The sequence below is a fragment of the Geospiza fortis genome, unplaced genomic scaffold, assembly GCF_000277835.1.
Source record: "Geospiza fortis unplaced genomic scaffold, GeoFor_1.0 scaffold130, whole genome shotgun sequence".
NCBI lineage: Eukaryota > Metazoa > Chordata > Aves > Passeriformes > Thraupidae > Geospiza > Geospiza fortis.
Window position 1 is genome coordinate 209,102 of NW_005054300.1, and position 20,329 is coordinate 229,430.

At 48.5% G+C, this 20,329-nt stretch overlaps 1 protein-coding gene across 3 annotated transcripts in view; it reads left to right on the forward strand.

Moving 5' to 3' along the window:
- The first annotated feature begins 14,434 nt into the window (after positions 1 to 14,434).
- Positions 14,435 to 20,329, forward strand: part of AFAP1L2 (actin filament associated protein 1 like 2) — a 26,267-nt gene continuing 20,372 nt past the window's right edge. For all 3 annotated transcript variants that reach the window (XM_031063464.1, XM_031063468.1, XM_031063473.1), the window contains exons 1-3: positions 14,435 to 14,559; positions 15,087 to 15,164; positions 18,115 to 18,206. In XM_031063464.1, the coding sequence (XP_030919324.1) occupies positions 15,110 to 15,164; positions 18,115 to 18,206 (147 nt within the window). In that variant the 5' untranslated portion in view covers positions 14,435 to 14,559; positions 15,087 to 15,109. The remainder of the gene's footprint in view (positions 14,560 to 15,086; positions 15,165 to 18,114; positions 18,207 to 20,329) is intronic.

Below are 20,329 nucleotides of genomic sequence, written 5' to 3' on the forward strand. Positions count from 1 at the left end.
TTGTGACATCCTGTGAGCTTCCTCAGAGTGTTACTGGAAGCCTGTTTATGCCTGCCAAACTCCCAGCAATCTTTTTTTCCTTGCCCACTTGACAGATGAGCAATTGGAGAGCCTCAGCTGCAGTGACCCACCGAGCTGGGAATGGGGCTGTGCCAGGTGTGCTGCTGGAGCTCATTCCTCCAGCCTGACTCACCATCTCTCACCTGCACCTGGGCACACAACAGGGCTCTGTCTGACTTGGGAGAGATGGTGACTCATTTCAGTTGTCTCTGTCACTCTCTGAATATGAACTGTTGAGTCTCTACTGTAGGGGAAAAGTTTGAGAAAATGGGTATTAATGTCTTCAGGTAGAGAGTAGATGCTGGGGAGAAATGGTCCTGGTGGATCACCAACTTTGGCTTCGCTCCAGAGCTGCACTTCTGCCCTTGGGGTTTATTGCAGACCTCTAGCTTTGGCCTTTGCTTTCCCAGAACTGTTGAGACTTCCTGGTGGAAGGGGCTAAATGCTGAGTTTGTTGTGAGCTGCTTCAGCTTTTTGGGGAAAACCAGAACAGACATTTCTGCTGTGTTGCAGCCTCGCATTTGTTTGAATCTCCAGTTCAAAGCTTCCACAGCAGAGATCTCAAAGCAGCAGAAATTTAGCAATGATCCTCAGTGACTGGAAACCCCTGAGTTCTGTGTGCAGTTTGATCTCTGACTAACATCACACCTCTCCAGTTGGAGCAGTGCTCTTGACCTGGCAGGTCACTCACCAGCAGAGCAGACATCAGTGCTCACCCACCCTGCCAGCCTTTGAAGCTTTTGCTTAAAAAGAAAAAAAAAAGTCCAACCCTGTGATGAAGGAAGCTAAACTGTGCTGTATACAAAACCCCTTGTCTAAGAAATGTCTTATCTCTGAGGGGTTTGCAGAAACCCTCTCCTCTTTGGGAATGATGAAAGCAAGACAGCCATTAATAAGCTGAGAAGAGAAATGGGAGCAGGAGGCATTTAGCTTTTGATGGTGGCATCTTTCTCGTGTTTTCAACAACTGCAAGGGTTTTCTGTAAAAATGTTTTGAGACAGAGGTATTCATGAAACTGCATTTCTAATGTGGGCTAGAGGGAGCTGGGAAAGCAAAAGAAACTTTTTTGGCAGCAGTTCATCTTTCTTAGCCTAGTGTACTTGTCCAATCTGTGTCCCTTTTAAATTCTAATTACTTCCTCAGGCACCACAAACACTCTGGCCTTGTCACTTATCCTTTTGAAGTTTGCTTCTCATAATGCAGCCTCTTCTGAAGCGCTCATGCTGTCGGTCAGCTAACTAGTCCAAAACATTCCACTGCTTCAAAATCACTCAATTCTTTCCCAAGCACAAAGAACTGCTTTCCTGTTGCTGCCTGCTGACTCATGTGGGGAAGGCAGAGTGCCTTGTGGCAGCCAGGAGAGCAGGTTCCTGCAGGCACCTCGCACAGGGCAGAAAAGCTGCAAAGTGTGATGGCCGAGGTGCAAGCAGAGGTCTGGGTGCAGAGGTGTGTTAGGGGAGTGTCGTCGGTTGGACACAAGGTTTTCGGGGTGAAGGAAGAGACGAGATGGGCTCTATGATCAGAAGGCTTGATTTATTATGTTATGATATATACATCTATTATAACTATACTAAAAAGAAAAGAAAAGGAGAGTTTCTAGAAGATGCTAGCTACTTAAGAATAGAAAGTAAAGAATGATCAACAAACTTTGCTCTCTCGGACTGTGTCTGAGAGAGCTCAGTTCTGGATTGGCCATTATTTCCAAACACTCAATCTGGGCCAATCCAGAACTGACTTGTTGCATTCCACAGCAGCAGATAACCTATTGTTTATGTCTGGTTGCTGAACTTCTCAGCTTCAGCAGGGAAATCCTAAGAGAGGATTTTTCATAAAAGAAATGTCTGTGACAGGGGAGGAAATGCATCTTGGTGGAGCCAGTCTGAGCATCAGTGAGTGCTGAGTGCATCTTTGCCACGGCTCTGATATCAGCCCCATTGCTGGAGCGATGTGCTTTGGCCTCAAAGGCTACCTGTGATGAAGGGCAAGTGAAGAAAGTGGACTTTTACAAAATCTCTGGAATATTTAATGCACAGTAGCCCTTTTCAGGTTTGCAGGACAAAGTTACCAAGCATTGCCCAAGCTGAGTGTGCAATTTGATGGATTTCCTTACAGTAGCAGGGAGGCAGAGCTCCTGAGCCCTGTGCTGTCCTGAGATGCTGCTGTTCCCAGCAGCTGAGCACAAAGGATGTGGGTGCAATGTGCTGGAGCACTGCCTCCAAAGAACTCTGCATAAGGATGGATAATCATGGGTAGGGAAAATTAAATGTTGTTCATTTATTTTATTTTGTTGCTGAGAAGGATCCTGTAGGTCCAGTTTGTTTTCTACATCTCTGAAACAGTTTCCCGCACTTTCCTTGCCCCTCAGGAGGGGCAATTTGTGGAAGCATAAGTTGGCATGTCCCACATGGAAATTTCAGACAGGTGTTACTCAGAATGGAGAGGAAATTTAGAGTGTACATTTCTTGAATGCCATGATGAGGGAGTTTGATGGCCTGAGCAGCCCTTGGGAGCTTGGCAGTTCTTGTGCCTGTGTTTTTTGCCTGCAGCTTGCGCAGAGTGTGACCTGCTTAGCAGCTTGCCCAGGTGGCTGTGACAGATATCCCTGCTGAAGGCTGGGATGGAGCTGGTCACTGCTCCCTGGCCTTCCCACCTTTCCCCCTGGCTGCCAGGCCAAGCACCTCTCCCCTTTGGGCAGTTTGTCACACAGGGGGTGTGGGGTGAGCAAACTCCTGGTGTCAGTGTGAGGGAAATTGGGGTGAGTGCCTGAAAGAAACTTCTTTTGGGAGAAACAAAAGATTGTCTGGTTTTCTTTGTAACCAAAGGTGAGTGATGAAGGCCCCACAACAGGTAGAAGTTTTTCAGTGGAACCAAAAGAGACACGTGGTAGAAATCCCAGTTGCTGTTTGAGGTGGGACTCTCTGGGTGGGACAGCTGGTGCTTTTTGCCCTCTGTAGCAACATGAGTAGCTGAAGCAGCCTCCAGAGAAGATGAATGAAATCCCTTCAGTTAAGGATCCACCACCTTGGAAGTAAGGATGAGAGGACAACTGCCCCAGGGATCCTCCTGCCCATTCTATTTTTTTGTTTCTTTTCCTGACACAAGTTAAATCAACTGTATTGGTATTTTATCTTACAAATGCCCACACTTTTTATTGTTTTCACTGTCTTCTGCAACAAAATATGCCCAGTCCTAGAAATGGGGAGTGTTTTCCCAGTCATTTGTCTTTCCTTTACCTGCCTGTTTCTTTCTTAGAAATGCTGGGCAGATAGCAATAAAGCAAAGGAAATTGCAACAGAAGCAATCCTTGTGTTTTTCTTAACCTGAGAAGATTGAAAGACTCTGTGGCTTTGCTTTTAAGGCTGGGGCTTAATCCCAGAATTGGTGGAAGGAAAGACAAAAGGTTGAGTAGAGGTTTGCAGTGGCAGCCTGGGATCTCTCCTGAGCCATGTCCAAGATGTTCTGCTCCTCTTTTCCTCAGGCTGAATGGGCAGCAGTTTTCTCTGCAGAGCAGGAAGGACTTGCTGTGCCTTACCAGCTGCCCTGGTGAGGATGTGCATCTCTTTATGCCTATGAGTGCTAGAAAACTGTCTCAAGGGCAGCTCCCGTGTGCAGGATGCTCCTGGTGTCCTGCCCTGAGGCTGGTGGGCTGGCCAGGCTGCACTCAGCAGTGAGCAAACAGAGAGCTCCTCAAGTTATTACTCTCATTACAGGTTATTAATTCACTAGTGCCAGTGCTGGGCTATATTCCATTCATTTTGTGGATGGAAAGCACAGCAGTGTGGTTTGGAGGGAGGGTGGTGTGGCCTTTCCCAGCTGCAGGGAGCTGCTGCTCCCAAACCACTGCTCCACAAAGGATCCCCGGGTTCCAGGGGTGACAAAAGTGTTTATTAGCATGTAATGCTGAGAAAAGAGAGATGCCAGCATGGCTAGCTTATGGCCAAGCTACAGGGATGCCTCCAAAGTGTGTTAAGAAGGGGATGAAAGAGTCAAAAGTGCATTTAGAAAAGCTCCAAGGAAGCTGAATTTGCTGGAAAGACTTGAACTCGTTCATCAGCAGTTTCTTGTCACAAATTTTCTGCTGAGATGGTAAATGAAAATAATGATCTAACTTTTAAATCTGTGATAGGATTAGTGATACTTTTGGCATATTTATGTAATGGGTTTCAGAGGTTTAATTCAGAGTATTGTTCCTAGTCTGGATAACTGGCTCTCATTCATGTAAACAAAGTGCAAGACAGACAAAGTAAGAAAATCTTTTTTATCCCCTAAATGGTTGTTTTGCTGGTTTAAGAGCTGTCTTTCATTTCCCATGCCTCACAGTCAGGATAGAAAGGGAGAAGCTTTCCAACTCACATGGAAAAAAAAGAAATGCAGGTCATTGTCCTGGTTTTCCACTGCATCAGCCCCCCCTGGGCCCCTGCCAGGCTCTGCTGGGGAGGGTGGCAGAGGTGCCATGGGGTGGTCCTGAGCCCCCTCTTCCCCCAGGGCATCTCTGTGAGCCTGACTTGCTGCTGCCTGGAGATGAGCTCTAGCTCAGGGTGCAGATGGCAAATCAAAGTTTATTGACCAAGGCTTGCTCTTGGCAGCATTTTGGGTGCTTACCTCTACCTTACCTTATAAGAGGTTCCCCCATGCAGTAAAGCATCCATGGGCAGGGGAGCAGGGCTGTGACCATGAGTCAAACCAGGAGCCCTCCATTTGGCCACTGCAGTTGTTCATCTCAGCAGGGAAATGTCTGTGGCTTCTCTGGTCTGTGCTCCGTGAGTCAGATCACACCAGTGGGGCCTGCATCTGTGGGAGACAAGTGGCAGTTTGTGTGTCTCCTCCTGCCACTTGTGCTCTCCAAGTGATGCCACCTGTGTTTCAGTAGGACACATTTCTGTCACATGGATGTGTTGGAAATTTAATGTGTGTGCAGCCATTGCATAAATGGGGTGGCCTGGGAGAGGTTCTCTTCTGAGCATCCTCTCCATGAGTGACACTTGTTTTTCATGTTTGTTTTTATGAGTATTGGGACAAAGAAGCTCCATGGAGAAAATGTATTTGGGAGTTTCTTGGCAACAGGAATTAATAACACAGATAAAAATGGCACCAGAGATTTGAATCCCATTTGAAAACCTGTTGAGTGATGAAAGTGGTGTTTGGGGTGTGAAGCAGGGCAGAGCCTCTCTTTCTCTGGGCATCACTGCAGCATTAGGACAAGACTGGTGTTTCCCAACAGGGCACACGTGTCTGAAGACATCTCATGTGGTGCCCAGCTGCCTTGGTAATCCACAGCAAACAGGGGAGCTGCCTGTTCCTGGGAGGCTGCTCTGCCACCCTGACTTAGTGAAATATCATTTTGGGGGTGTGGGAGAGGAGTAAAAGTGGCATCTCCTGAATACCAGAGTGAGGAATGTCCCCAAGTCACCTGGCAGCTGTGCCCTCCCTTGGTGGCAGATGTTGGATCCCTGTGGGGAGGTGCTCCCTGAGCAGTGGTGACTCATGGCAGGAGAGGGTTTGTAATCTGACCTCTTTGTAGAATTACTAAAGCTTGTCTTTCTGTGCTCCCTAACCCTAAACGGAAGTGTAGTGAGCACTGGTTTGCACATTGCTCCATCAACACTGCTCAGTGACTCAGCTGCATGATCCTCCCTCTTGGAGTTTGGGCTTCCAGATTACCTTGAGAAGGATGGATAAGGACTGCATGCTGGACAAGGGATTGAGCAATTATTAAGAAAGAAATCTAACAATCAATAGTGATGTTGCTGTAGGCTCTGCCAGCCTACCCTGATACACTCAGGATGCTTAAAAAACCTGTTCTGCCCCTGCAGTGGTGCAATAGCCTGGTGTGATCATTCTGCTTTCCAGAGGCAGCCCTGGCTCTTGTGGGCAGCGTGGCTCAAAAAACCCTTTCTGCAGAGGAAACAGCAAGGAAGGACTGGGGACTCCAGGGCTGTGTGTCTGTCTGTCTCTCTGACCCCAGAGCTCTTGCTTTTGCTTTCTCAAACATAATTACTTTCCCCTTCTGCTGTGTTCCTATTGTTCATTGGAGGAATGATGCCATTAAATCAACAGAGAATGGTGGGAAAATGCTTTGATATGAGGCCTTGGGAGGGTGTGTGCATGTGTGTGCGTGTGCTTGTCCTCTCTCAAAAAAAACCAGCGCAACCCAATGTGTATCTGGCAGCTTCCTTTCATTTGTGTCTTGCCTGGGAGAGAGAAATCCACCTCAAAATATATTTGGCAGTTCAGCTCCTTTATTTGTACTGAAGTGGTACAAACCATGGGTGTTGTTCCAGGGCTGTCATTCACCATCCTTGTGAGAGTTAATTTCTCCAGGACCTTGCATTTCTCCCTCTCTGCTTTGGGAATGAGGTATGCCAGGCTTCCTTTCTCCATGGGAAAGAGGTCCCGTGGCTGTGGGCTCAGCAGGCACTGGGGGCTGTTGTGTGCCTCTGTCCTGCTGCTGCTCTGTCATGTGCACAGGGATGGAAATGTGCTTTCCTCTGCAGAGCAATGAGCAGGGATGAGGCAAAGCCTGCCACAGCATTTTGACTAAAGCCATGCTCCAGGAGCCTCGGCAGAGAGCTGGGGTGAGGTCCAAGAGCACGTGGCCCCATTCTTGGAGCAAAGGCTGCATTAAGGCAGGGCAGAGCAAGGCTGTGCTGAGCTGTGGGATGCCTTCTTGCACAAGGTTCCAGCAGTGGAGCCCTGTGTGTTTGTGGCATTTGGTTGAGGGTTTTGCCTGTTTCTTTTTCTCAAAGGCAGCTGTTCCGTTTGATCAGCCACTTCTTGGTAGCCCCTTCCTGGGCACAGCTGTGCATGGCATTAGCCAGCAAACAGCAGATGAGGTTTGAGTGCAGGTCAGATGGTCACCAACCCCTCCAGTGAAGTCAGCCCCACAGAGTGATGGAGAGGAGAGCAGCCCTTCACAAGGCAGAGAAAACCCACACCAGCCAACCACCAATCTTAGCTGGGAACAGAAGGAGTAAGGGGAAAAGCAGCAGATAAGATCATGGGACAGAAGGGAATCAGTGGAGGCAGCTTCCCAGGAAAAGGTGTCTCTGTCTAGGATTCAGCTCTGGGGCTTGGCAGCAGATGTGATTTCTGCTTTGTAAAAATTGTTGGCATTGTTTTTCTCCGCGCTGGGAAAGGAACCCACCAGGCCCTCCCCTTGGGGATATTTACCTTAAAAACAGTGTTGTCTTTAATTTACCTAAAAAAAGTGTTGTCTTTAATGTCCTGCACTACCTGACTTGGTCCAACTTTTTTTAGTTGTCATCTTAATTTGGACGGATCATTCCTTACCCTCTTGCCTACTGCACTGATGTTTCTTTAGTTGCTTCCTTTCTGTGGTCCTAGCTGGGTCCTGTCCCAGCAGGAGTTACTGTGTTGTACAACTTGTGTGTGCCCCGGTGCCCTGCACAGTGAGGATGTGGCACTCCTCTGATCCCCCCCAGCTCCCAGCACGGTTTTGCATGGCACTCTGTGCTATGTTCCCATCTGCTGAGGCTGTGAGCATCACTGAGCACAGACCTGCAGCTTGTAGCCCAGCACAGCTTTGGGACCCTGTGAGTTTGATGGGCAGTCTGCTAACAGGGCCTGCTCCAAAGGAAGGGGTGCCAGCTTCTCTCGGATGTCATCCAACAATTTCTTTGGCAGTGGGGAACCTCCAGTGACTCACCAGTTGCTCTGTCAGGGAAAGGCTGAGACCCTTTGCAGAGAAGCACAGCACTGTGTTGCCTGTGAAGTGCCAAACATGCACCCTCCATTTCACACCAGATGATCTTTAAGGTCCCTTCCCACCCAAACTTTTCTATGATATAAAAGAACAATATGGCACTAAATGCAGGAGTGCTCAATAAAATCCCTGTGTGACATTAGAATTTTCATGTTTTGCTTCTCTTCTCTCTTCCTTTTATTTTTTTTGTTAATTTTTCTTGGATCCCACCTTCCAGTGGAGGGAAGAGGAGTCTGTTGTTTGCTCAGCTCACTGAAAAAAGCTTTGTGTGCATTTTCTGCTGCCGTTTTGTTAAAGTTCAGAGTTCCCTTCTCAATGCGAGTCTTGTTCAAACTTCCAGAGCAGCCCACGCAGAGCTGCTTGGGTTCATCTGTGCAGTTCACAGCCCACAGCCAGCCAAACACATTGTTTGCCTCTGTCCTTCCATGAATCATGCTTTGCAACAAAGACCAGCCTAGTGCTCCCAAGGAGAGTGTGAATCCAAGCAGTGCTGGATTTTAGGTGCATCAATAGAACACTCTGGGTGGGGTTTTTTTCTTTCTTTCTTTCTTGCCTGTGAGCACTCATTGTGTCTGAAAATCAGACAGCTTTGTGACGGTGGTCATAGCTGTCTGACATTTGTCTGGCTTGTTGGGAATACTCTGAGAGGAGTTCTCCATTTTTACAGTTTTCTTATTTTGAGGGATTTGAGCTTGTCTCAGGATTATGAATTTCACCTTTTGTTTTGTTTAATCTAGCAGTGATTCTCCAATGAGAAAGTTCATTGTTTGCCAGAAGCTTAGAGGGGGTTTTTGTGGGTTTTCCTTTGAAAAACACAGCACTTCTCATTTTGCTGTGGGGAGATTTCTTTTCTTCTACAGTTATGTGTATATCCATAATTATTTTTCTGTGGGTAAAAGGAACCTTTTCAACTGGACAACAGTGGGCTGGGCTTTTTATTCTCTTCCCATGAAAAGCACAAAGATGGAAGGCTAGCCAGTCATTACAGGTGCAAATGTGAGAACTAAATAATTTTTTCTGATGGTCAAAACCAAGGTGGCAAACCTGGTCGTACAGTCTGAGTGCCTTGGTCAGCACTCACCTGGTTTATTCTGCTGATCACCCTGCATGAATGCTGGTGGGGTTTCAGTGGGATGGGGATGCTTTCCAGAGGAGCAGCTCTCTGGGATTCAACCGGGATGTTGCTGCTTCTCAGAGTATTTGGATGAACCAGCTGCCACCTGTCCTTCCCTGCCCTGCATTGCCAAAGGCAGCAGCACTGGGAGCAGGGCAGAGGAGCTGCGTCCACTGCAGAGGAGCCAAAGCATTGCTGCTCCCTTTTCTTCACTGCTCCCCTTCGCAGCCCTGCAGCAGCAGGGTGAGGAGGGCTGGTTTGTCTGAGGGAGGATCTGCTCTGCTGGTCTGGAAGGTGGCCCAGTGTAGGGGTCATCCAGCTGTTACAGCTGTCACCATCCCCACATCTGCCTTTCCTCACAGCTGGGGAGAATGGCCTTCTCTAGCCGTAACCGTGGGTGACTTTTCCCTCTTGCAAAGCCCAACTGTTACTGTAAAACTCCAAATTAGCCAGGGAGGCCTGGGCTGGGTGCTCCTCTGACAGCACTTGCTATTCAGCAGGCTGAATGCTGCCTCTGTGCCTGCCTGTCCTCTCTGCACGCTCCTCAGCTGCCCTATTCATCTTGTGCAGCCAAGGAAAAAAGAGAGCAGGGCTAGAAAGGAACTGCTGTCTGCCAGAGCAGCCCCTGGGGAATCCCAGTGCTGCCAGCCAGGGCTGGGCAGTGGGAAATGGGAGATGGAAGGCTGCCACGGGATGCAGTGCAAGGTGGAGGCAGGCTGGGTGTGGGCAGGTACCTCAGGAACCCCTCTGCTCCTGGGGCTGGCTTTTTCATGGCTCACAATGCTGTTCCCAGTCCTGGAGTTCCCAAGATTTTTGAAGCAGGAATTTTGGCACAGCACAGACTGCAGGTATTTACTTGGTGCCTGAATGGAGTTGTTTGTCAGCAGCTTAGCCCAGCTCCTTCTAGGAGGGAAGGGTGAAGCCAAAAGTACCAAACCCAGACTCTGCTTTGGGCAGGAGGGTGGAATAGCTCTCAGCACTTTGGGATCCATGGATGGGGGGTCGGAAACATGATCTCCAGGCTGGGATGTGGGAAAGCTAGTTTGTATTCCTGATCTGCTGAGGAATATGCCCATATCCTTGGACCAATCACTTAATCTCCCAATGCCTTAGTTTCCTGTTAGCAAATGATACTCCTTATCTTTCACCTCTCATCTCAGCAGAGGAAAGAGTTTGTCCTTTAGATGTATCTCATTACAGTTCTTTGTCCGGTGGCTGGGGCCCCTCCACCTTGATAAAATAAGTAATTGAATTTAGATTAAAAGGTCTAATACAATCCAGTGGTTACTGAAACACTTGAATGAAAGTTCATTCAGAGCCTGTCTTCCCATTTCCTCATAAGGCCAAGACATGAAGTAATTAGATGTAGACATAGGTTGTTATTGTAGCACCATGACAGAGATCAGTGGTTATTGGTAGGAATGGCTTTTATAATCTAGTTTAATGGTCATTTACCTTTCAGTGACCTTGGTGTCAGGCAAAATTGGCAGCTCTTTTGCAAGGAATGCGCTTCCTCAATGAGGGCTTTGCAAGCTGTTTCATTTTTGGCTCTGGCTTCTCATGAGCTGGGATAGACACTGCTGCAATGCAAGAGACTTTCAGTCTGCAAAGAAAGGCACAGGCTCCTGCCAAAAGAAGCCCTTTTCAGTGCTGTCCTGCTGCCACTGAATTGCTGCAGGAACAGATCAGTGTTCAAAGCATCTCTTTGCTTATTGCTGAGACCAGAGTTGCAGCCTTCAAACTGAGAGAGCCTGTGCTGCTCAGGGGCAGCCCAGGAGCTTCTATAAAATGGATCCCACTGTCTTGGAGTAAAAGAAGGGAGAACATATCTCATCATCCAGTTAAGTGCATGCAAGAAGAAGGAGCTGGTAATTCTGCCTGTAACCCCCACCCTGAAAGTCCTTATTACATCAGGAGAGATGTGATATTTTTATATATTTCAAAGTACCATCCTTTCAGTGATGATCATCCCCTCACTGCAGATGCAAATCACTCAAGTTTCCCATGGACTGTGATGCTCCTGTGCCTTTCTCCATCATGGGTTGAGAAATTCCTACAGGTTTTATCGAGTTGCTGATGTCATTTTGCCCTGGAGAAGAACATGGCACGAGCTGTGCTGTGATTTCTGATGGCACCCCAGGTCTGTGGCCATGCTTTTAGGGAACTGGAGCAGGTCATATCCTGGTGCTTGAGGGGACTGGATTCAGTGCAGCTATTCACAGTGACCTTGGCCAAGCCTCTTAATTTTTCTGACAATCCAAACCTTAGAGGTAACCCCTGTTTTCTGTGAAGGGGGCTGAATTTTTGTAAGATCTGTGAAGCTCTGTGTTTGAGGTGGTGCCAGAAATATTGCTGAAGTCACAAAGAAGTGCTGTGAGAGAAGAGCAATATAGCAGTGGAAAAAAGTTTCAGAAAAGCATCTGAGAATTTCTCTACCTTATGACTTAGGCTTCTGTCTACTTCTGATCTCTCATCCTGCTGCTCACAGCCATACCATTTTGGAAATATGTCCCTTGGACCTGTAACTATTGCCCTGCAGAGCGAGAATCATCTCTTTATGTGCTGTCATTTCTGAACTGCTAAGATAAGCAGAGCAAAACCATGCAGCTTGGAGGGAGAGCCATTTGTTTCAGGCTGCTTTGAAAAGCCACCAGCCTGGTATTGCCATGATCATGGTACATCCATACATCACCAGCACAGCATGATTGCTCTGCAGCTGAGATCAAGCAGTGACTGCCAGCACTCAGAATCCTGAGATGCTTTAATGTGCAAGGGTTCTCAGTTGTTTCTATGCTGGGACCTGCTGTGATAGTGGCTTGCACAGAGGATCTTACAGACCCTATTAGCATTAATTCATTTTACTTCTTACACTCATCAATTTCTGTTAAGTATTAACTTATTCTCCCTCTGGTAGGAGAGAATGAATGGTCAGTGGAGGTTTTTGGCTTTTTTCTTTTTTTTTTGCAGGTATCAGGTTTGGATTGGGAATGTCCAGCTGAGGCCAGGGAGATACTTGCATAGAAGCAGATGGTTTATAGACTGCTTCTTGCAGAAGAAGAACAGAATTAAGCTCTCTTGAGTCCCTGAAGTCTGAATCCATTGAGGTCTGACAGAGTCTTTCCACTGACCTCTGTGGCCCCAGGATCACATCCTAAATGAGCTGCTTTGAGTCACTGGAAGCCTGAGTTCAGCTTTGGTGGGCTGGAAAATGTAACCTACTGTATGGGCTCTGCTATTCATCAGGGCTCAGCCCTGTGTGTGTGCTAGCTGTGGATGCCTGGGAGAAGAATAAACTCATTTTCTGCAGTCTGGGGGTGGAGGAGGGAATGGGAATTGTACCCCCTTCCCTGCAAACCCACTATTGTGACATCCACATGGGCAGCTGCTTCTGAAGCTTCAGATTAGGGTTAGGTGTCCCTGGTGCTGTTGTTTCTGGTACCATCCCTGACACTTCAATGTCCTGTGCAGCTGGCCTGACCAGCAGGGCCTGACCTCAGTTTGAATTTTCTGAGGTGGGCCACTGAAGCAGATGAGTACAGCAAGGCTGTGATTTACCATGGGGAGTTTCCTGAAACTTGGGAGAAACAGGGTCCCTGAAGCTTTAGAGAAGCCAGTTGTGAGTAGGTTTGACACCATTCATTGCTTGTTGGCATCCAGTAGTTATCAGCAAATGCTACCTGTTTCCTCACAGCTTAGGGGAAAAAATAGAAGCTTCTGTTTCTTGAGGTGATTCTTGTTTTCTCTGGGCAAAACAGAAGCTAGCAAAGACCTTTGAGTTAACACAGCGTGATGCAGGTGTTTTCCATTCCCTGCTGCTCCTAAATCAGACCAGAAGAGAATTGATTTGGTATAGAGGGTATAGAATGAAGTGTGAATAACTACAAGTTGGTTGGTTCCTCTGGAGATGTTATTGACTGATCTGGAGTCATTAGGCTGGCTTACAGTCAGTCTGGAGAGGATTAATTCAGTTTGAGAGCAGTAGCAAGTTTTTTCAATTAATGGCTAGCAACATTTACAGTGTAATTTATTTATCAATCTTCTGACATGCATCTACCCCAGGAAGGTTGCCTGGTGGCTAAAGATGGAGGAGTGGGAAGGTGATGGCTTTCTCCTGCCTTTAAAAAACTGTTCTTTGTGGTAGTTCTTTACCTAGAACTGCCCAGATGCTTTGTGTTATGAATCCAAAGTGTTAATTAACACTTTCCTAGGGAGTGAGCTGTGACTCACGGGGGTTCCATGGGATCAGCAGTGTGGGGATGCTGTGAGTACAGGGAGGGGAGCACTGCCCCACTCAAGCTATCCCTCAGCTCCCTGTGCAGTGCTCAGGGATCATTGCAGGGTGGTGGTAGCCAAGCCAGGCTTCACTGCCCATCCCTGCAGCTCCTCAGCACCACGGAGCCATGGAGAGGGGCAGCAGGGCAGCCTCCAGAGGGGAGGAGCAGTCCCAGCTGGGTTTGGGATGTTTTTCCCACACGCTGTCCCTCCCTCCACATAATAATGCTCTGTTATTTCCTCCTCCTGCCCCTGCTGCTAATTAGCCCTCGATAAACTCCGGTGTGAACAAAAGCAGGCAATTAAGGTTCTGTTGCTGCAGCGTGAGCCCTGTCAGAGCAGTGATTTGTTGGTGGCAGGGCTGTGCAGCACCTCCTCAGGAGGAAAACAAGCCCATTAGCCTGGCTCAGCTGCGCTGTGCCTGTCCCAGCTGCTGGCTCCGGATGTGCAGGGACGTCTTGGGTGCAGCAGGGCCTCCTGAGGCTCTGAGAGATGCTGCTGAGTCTTGTGTCTTCAGCTTCACATGGTACAGTGGGTCTGTGGTCGCTGCCCAAGCAAGGTGGCTTGAGAAGTTACTGAGTTGTGATTTATGGGTGTGAGGAGGTGGGGATTTTTTTTTCCTTTTCTTTTTGGAATACACACATAGACATTTTCAAATTAATGCAGACAGAGAAATAATGGTGGAATGAAACATAAAATTGTTGAGTGGTTTGTGCTGGAGGGGACCTTAGAGATCATCTAGTCCCAGCTTCCTTGCCATGGGCAAGGACACCTCCTGCTACACCAGACTGCCAGGGCCCCATCTCCCCCAGATAAGGAGGAGGCTTAGAAAGAAGAAAAAGCAGGATTTTTGGTAGGTCCCAAGCCAAATGAGGTTTGAATGATATTTGCCAGGACTCAAGGTGCATGTATGAAGACCTTGCAAGCTGCTTTCATGTAATCTCAGCCCCAATGCTGAGATTGTTGAGACAACCTCTTCAGGTTGTCTTTGCTTGAGCAAGAAGTCCTAATGGAAGGAGAATAGGTATTTGCATGGGATTTCACTGATGTGTGAACAGACTAAGGGAAGTTGGAGACTTTTTGGTTTAAGACTCACTTTCTTTCCAAAGCTAGAGGCAGAGCTCAAGCTGGAAAATTAAATATGAACTATTCCTGGGCAGAAAAAGCAAAGGATTTTGGAAATCATGGAATTAACATATGTCCTCTTTTGACACACCCCAGCCAGCTGCTTTGCCAACAGTTGTCTCTGTTTCTGTTGTAGCTCTCGAGCAGCTGCTCACAGAACTTGAAGATTTTCTGAGGATACTGGACAAGGAGAACTTGAGCAGCACTGCTGTGGTGAAGAAGAGCTTCCTCTCTGACCTTCTGAAAGTCTACACCAAGTCCAGTGGTACAGATGAGGAAAACCAAGGATGGGGTGCTGGGCTGTCATGGGAATTGCTATGGGGCCTGAAGCAACATTTTCCTGGCAGCTGGTGGGAATGGGAGACATGAAAATTAGAAGGAGAAAATGAAACTGAGTTTATTTTTGCAGTGACCTCTAATTGTTTATGTAAAATTACTATAGTTATGTGTCCAGCTTTACAAGCAAAGGATTCCCAAGATTCCTGATCCTTTCTGTTTTCTTTATTAAACCTTAAGTTTATTTAATCCACTTTGTAAGATACACAGGATGTACTGTTTGGCCAAGTTAATGTTTAAGTAGAAATTTTAACTTACGGAATTTCCTGACCATAAAGCACTTAATTTTTCTGCTTTTTATTATTGCTTGGGGTTTTTCCTGCACGTTGCCTCAACCAACATGCTCTCTCCAAATGTGCTCAGCAGAGACACTTTTTACATCTGCCTTTTTGGAAAAACTTAGCAGTGTGAAAGCAGCATGTGGGTAAAGAGTTCACTTTTCCCTTTGTTTTGCAGGTGGTGATGAGGAGTATATTTATATGAACAAAGTGACAGTCCATAAACAGCAGGGTGACCAAGAGAAACAAGACAAAGGTAGGGAGCTGAAGATTAATGGTTTCACTGTGTCTCAGGGGATGATGAAGGCACACAAGGTTACAGCCTTGCTCTGGCAGCTCTGAGGCCTGAAGCAGCTGCTGGTTGTGGAAGGGCCATTTTCATAACATTCCCTTGGAAATAGTGGTCCTTGCCAATGCTGTGAGGTTATTCCTGGAAGTAGCACTTTGGAGGGCTTTATTTTGGGATAAAAATGTTGCCTTCTAAGGCTTGAAGCTCCAGTGTCTGAAATATTCAAGGAAGCCTTCATGCTTTCTTTGGCCACAAAGCAAGTCGCTATTTGCATCTTTGAGACCTTGAAAGTGTATTTCTGGTTTGCTGTGCTGCTCTGCCCTGGCCCAGAGGGTCTGTGCTGTCACAGCCTTGTGAGGTGAGTTTGGGCTCAGCCCTCACCATCTGCAGGGGCAGAGCTCCTCCATCTCCCTGGGGTGTGGGAGCTCTGCAGAGTAAAGGCTGAGGAATCCAACCTAGGTGAAATACTCATTTCCAATTTAGTTTTCCCGGGTTTTGGGTTTGTAACACGGCAAAGAACATAATTGTCTAAAAATGTTCTTCCTCTTTGAAGTTCACTGTGAAAGAGGTTGCTGATAATTGCATGGAGGGAGAGAATTAGTGACACACATTTTTAAATGCACACCTAGTCAGGGGCTGATCCTGCCCCAGAGGTTCCAATGCAGAGGGATGAGACAAGGGCTCATCAGTGCAGCCTGCTGCTGGTGTGCTGGTCCTGCAATAGTTGGGATTGTCTCACTTCCACAGTTGTTTGTTTTGGTTTTGTTTCTTTGTGGTGGTTTGTTTTGTTTTGTTTGGGGTTTTTTTTGTTGTTTATTTGGTTTGATTTTTTCTTTAAACTACCTGCAGCCAAACTTGGGCTAACTTCAAATGCCTCTGAAGACAGGATGTGCTCCCATCTCACACGTGTGGCCCCAGTGTGACCTCCAGACAGGGCCCTCTGGGTGATGCTGTAATGCTCCATAATGGGATCACACAGCCTCCCAGCAGCTGAGCAGCCACAGAAACATCTCTTTATATAAGTTCTCGTTTGGGTGGATAAAGCAGAGCTTGCACTGCTCCACCATGCTCAAACACAGGGGAAATTTCAGACAATTTATTTTTAGAGGTGGTTCTTTTGTTTCAGACTTTTCCCTATCAGGGCCATGACCCTGCCCACTCAGTCACTCCCTGTGGGACCTGGCGCTTCTCTCTTTCTGTTTTCAACAACTTCCCTATTCCAAGTAAAACTGCTGAGTTATTTGGGAATGCTGGAGTCAGTGAGACACAGGTGTGGGGTCTTAGCCCCAGCTGCAGCTGGGTGCAGAGCCCTGGTCCTGCCTCTGTGCCTGGATGGAGAGGTGCCTGCAGGTTCAGGTTGAGTGGGTGGAGGGGGCCAAGTGCCCACTGGTGTGATATTGATCTTCCAGTGATGATACAGCTCCCTCTGTCCCTTTTATGTTCTGCAATTCCATGTCTGTAATGGGACTGGGGACCACACTTCTGAGCCTGAGCTGACAGGACCTCTCATGCTCTGCAGAGCTTCTTCCTCACACCGGCTGTGCTCCAGCAGCACAGGGTGAAATGCTTCCCAAAGCCCATCACCTCCAAAAGCCCCCCCTCCAAACTTTAAAATACACAATTTCTGCACAAAAATGTATTTCCCTGCTCCTCTTTTCTACTTGCAATTCCAGTGGTAAGGATTTAAGCAGGACAGACACAGCTTTTGAGATGCCTTCCTGTGGCCCAGTAATTGAATTTCATGCGCTGGGTGATGAAGGCACCATTATTTATGGATCCCATTTACCCTAGAAATGCAGCAAGTGTCCACCCTGCAAGTGCACAGGGCTCTTCAGTGAGCCAAATGCCATCTCCTTCTGGAAGTCAGCACAAAGGGGCAGGAGTTTGGGAGGTGGGACTGGTGTGAAGGGCTCCTGGTGTGGCCACAGTGACCCTCTTATCCCAAATGCCAGGTGACATTCACTTTTACAAGGAACAGAGAGCACAGATAAGTAACAGCTAGTACAGATGTGAATTTCAGCAAGATTTTGGATGGTTTTTCTTTTTCCTTCCTTCTTCTAAGTCCTCTTCAAGCTGCAGCTTTTAGAGAGGCATCTTTATTAGAGGACACCTGCAAAATGTTAATGCTTGTCTAGGGAAAAATATTCCTGCCCTCCCACCCCAGTAAGGGAACAGTCTGTGATTTGTGATGCTGGCCTGTGTGCTGGGGAAGGAGGGGGTACATCCATCACTGCGCTATCTCACAGGTCATGGGATTTGGGCACTCACTGAGGCCACCCAGGAGCTCTGTGGTAGCAGAAGGGGACTGAACACAAGTTTTCTGGGCCTTCAATGTACCCTCCAGATAGTAAATCACTCTGATTCAGCTGCTTGGAAAAAGTGACTTTCCAGAGGCAGACACGGATCACCTGGAGCAGTTCTGCTGCCACAAGTTTGGCCTTGAGCAGTGATCACATAAACCACTGTGCACTTAGCTGGGCAGCCACCTTTGCAGTTTGCCCTGGGAGCAGGCTGTTGCTGGACCCATTTTTGGGAAAGGTAGCAGAGGCGCAGTCACTGACCTGTCTGCTTGCAGGGATCAGAGCTGGCAAGGACTGAACTGCCATGGGTTTCCATACATTGTGTGGTGTCTGCCCATGCTGCTTCTCCAGACCCTTTAAGGTCTCAGCAGTGGGTCTGGCCTTCACAGTATTCCCTCCAGAAGGGAAAAGATGCCCTAAAACCAGAGGTCAGCTGGGTCTCCCAGTGCCACGTTCCTGGCCATGGCCAGAAATGCCACGGTGGCCCTCAGTCCTGCCTGTAATTGTCACTGTGCTCCCCACTGGAATAGCATCCCTGCTGCTCAGCACAGCCCAGGGCAGTGAGTGCTCTGCTGGGAGAGGCCACTGTCATCTGTGTCATTGCTTCTGCCTTGCAGTGCTGGATCAGAAGAACTCCCTGACCAATGGAGACTCAGGGCTGCATCTGTCACCTCCTCAGAAGAGCCTGCCAGACCTCCCCCCTCCAAAGGTAAATCCCTCTCACCTTTGCTTTTCCCTGCCTCAGCCTGGGGCTCTGAACCCCTTGAGGCTTTGCTGTTGTCAGGTCCTGTGCAGCATGGCTGGGTGGAAACACCTCCGCCTGTGTATGATGGTGAGGCAAAGAGTCCTGGTGAGCTTTATTTTAAAAATAACAACAAAACATTGAATGAGGCATTTCCAACTGCATGTTTCATGTTTACAAAGATTGTGGGTCACTATGTGGTTGGTGCAGCTCCTGGGCTGGCTGGACACCCAGGAGCCCCTGTGGTACCCAAAGTTTGTGCTCAGGTGGAGCAGGCAGCTCTGGGAGCTCCCCATGAGTGCAAACTGAGCTGTGCTCCTGCCAGGGAGACCCACACCCATTGCATGGGCTCGAGGAAGGAGAAGAGAGGTTTTCAAAGAAACAGAGGTGGTGATGACTCTCAGCTGTTGCTTTGGAAATGTCTCCTGGGCTGTAAATCAGCTGTGCCTGGGCTGCTGACATGATCTTAGAAAAGCCAGGAGCCCCTCAGCTGCAGGGTAGGGCAGTACCAGGACATCCTTTGCTCCCAGAGCCTTTCTCAGCTTGGCCATTGCCAGGGGTTTGCTCCCAGCTGGCGCACCTGGGGCTGTGTGCACTGGGTGCTGGGGCTGTTGTGGGTGTGCAGCCCACAGGACTGTGAGGAGGAGCTGCTGGCTCTGTGGGTTTCTCTGCAGGGCAGCTCTAAGTCAGTTAAACCCCATGGTCTCTGTGCCAGGAGCCAGCCCAGCTGTCCCAGACTCAGGTCATCCCCGAGCCCCTGATGTTGCTGTTCAGTAGTTGGTGCAATGTGGGAATGGCTGTTAGCTGGGATTTCAGGGTGTGAAAGGGAAGGAGGGGAGGAGGAGGAGGCATGGAGGAGGATGGGGTGGGGCACCCATCAGCCACGAAGGAGGATCTGTTCCTTTCCCAGGAAGGAGGATGCACAGTGAGGCCCCAGGACTTTGGCCCAGGGATCTGTGTGGCTCAGCTGGAGTTAGCTGAAGCAGCTGGGAGAACAAGGGCTAGGATGGGGTGCAGCTGACAAACCCTAGGATGCAGCACGATTGCCTTGGGAGCTGCTCCAGCCCCAGAGGGCTCTGCCCATGCAGATGGCTGGGGCTGGAGGGCCTGGGAGCAGTGGCCAGAGCAGGAACCTCTGTTTAGCTCTGTATTTCATGGTGGGCAGGAGGTGGAATGAAGGAACCAGTGGGAAGCAGCAGCCAGGTGTCCCCAGGCATTTCTCTTGAGCTTGGTGCAGCCCAGCTTTCTGACTGGGCACTCAGGAAGTTAAATGAGGGAATTAAAAAAAAACAGTCTCAGATTTCAGCTGAGAAGGGCACCTGTCCTCTCCCAGACCTGTGCTGGGAATTCCCTTCTCCCAGCTGCTTACCACTGGAGTTAACCTCCCTTGGATGCAGCAGCCAGGTACCTCCTCACTGTGAGCATCTGAGTGTCAGTGAGCTTTGGCAGCAAAGATATCTGAGTGTCCTTCAGGGAACAGGGCTGGGGAGAGCTTTAATGAGGGGAAATTGCTGTTAGGGGGAAATGGATCTTCCCTTGGGTTTGCAGCTCCCAGGGCAGGCAGGAGCCACAGCCACCTGGGCAGTGGAGGGTGAACACAACTCCTTGCACAGAAACTGAGAGGTTAGGAGAGGAATTCAGATTAGATCTGTTTTTGCTCTGCAGAATTTTCTGTGGTTTGGTGGCACTCAGGCATCCTGTGGTGTTGCTCTATGCTTGCCTTTTGAGGCATGGAAGAAATATGGTGATAAAGCTCTGCACAGCCAATTGTCCCTGGCAGTCACTGGGCAACCCAACAGGGGTGGCCCACCTGGGTCCCACTGATTCCTTTGGATTTGTCCCAGAACAACCTTTAAACCATGAGTTCTGCAGGCCTTGGTGACCTCTCCTGCAGCTCTGCCTGTTCCTGCAGCCATCCATCCCCAGAGAAGGTCCAGTGGTAGGGATGCAAACACTCAGGGTGGTGATATTTGCATGCTCACTGTGCCATAATGCAACAGGCAAATGTTCTGAAAGGGCCAGAACATAATTGTGTTCTGTGGTTAAATAACACAATTTATAGCCTTTGACTGAAGTTAGAGAGTAAACCA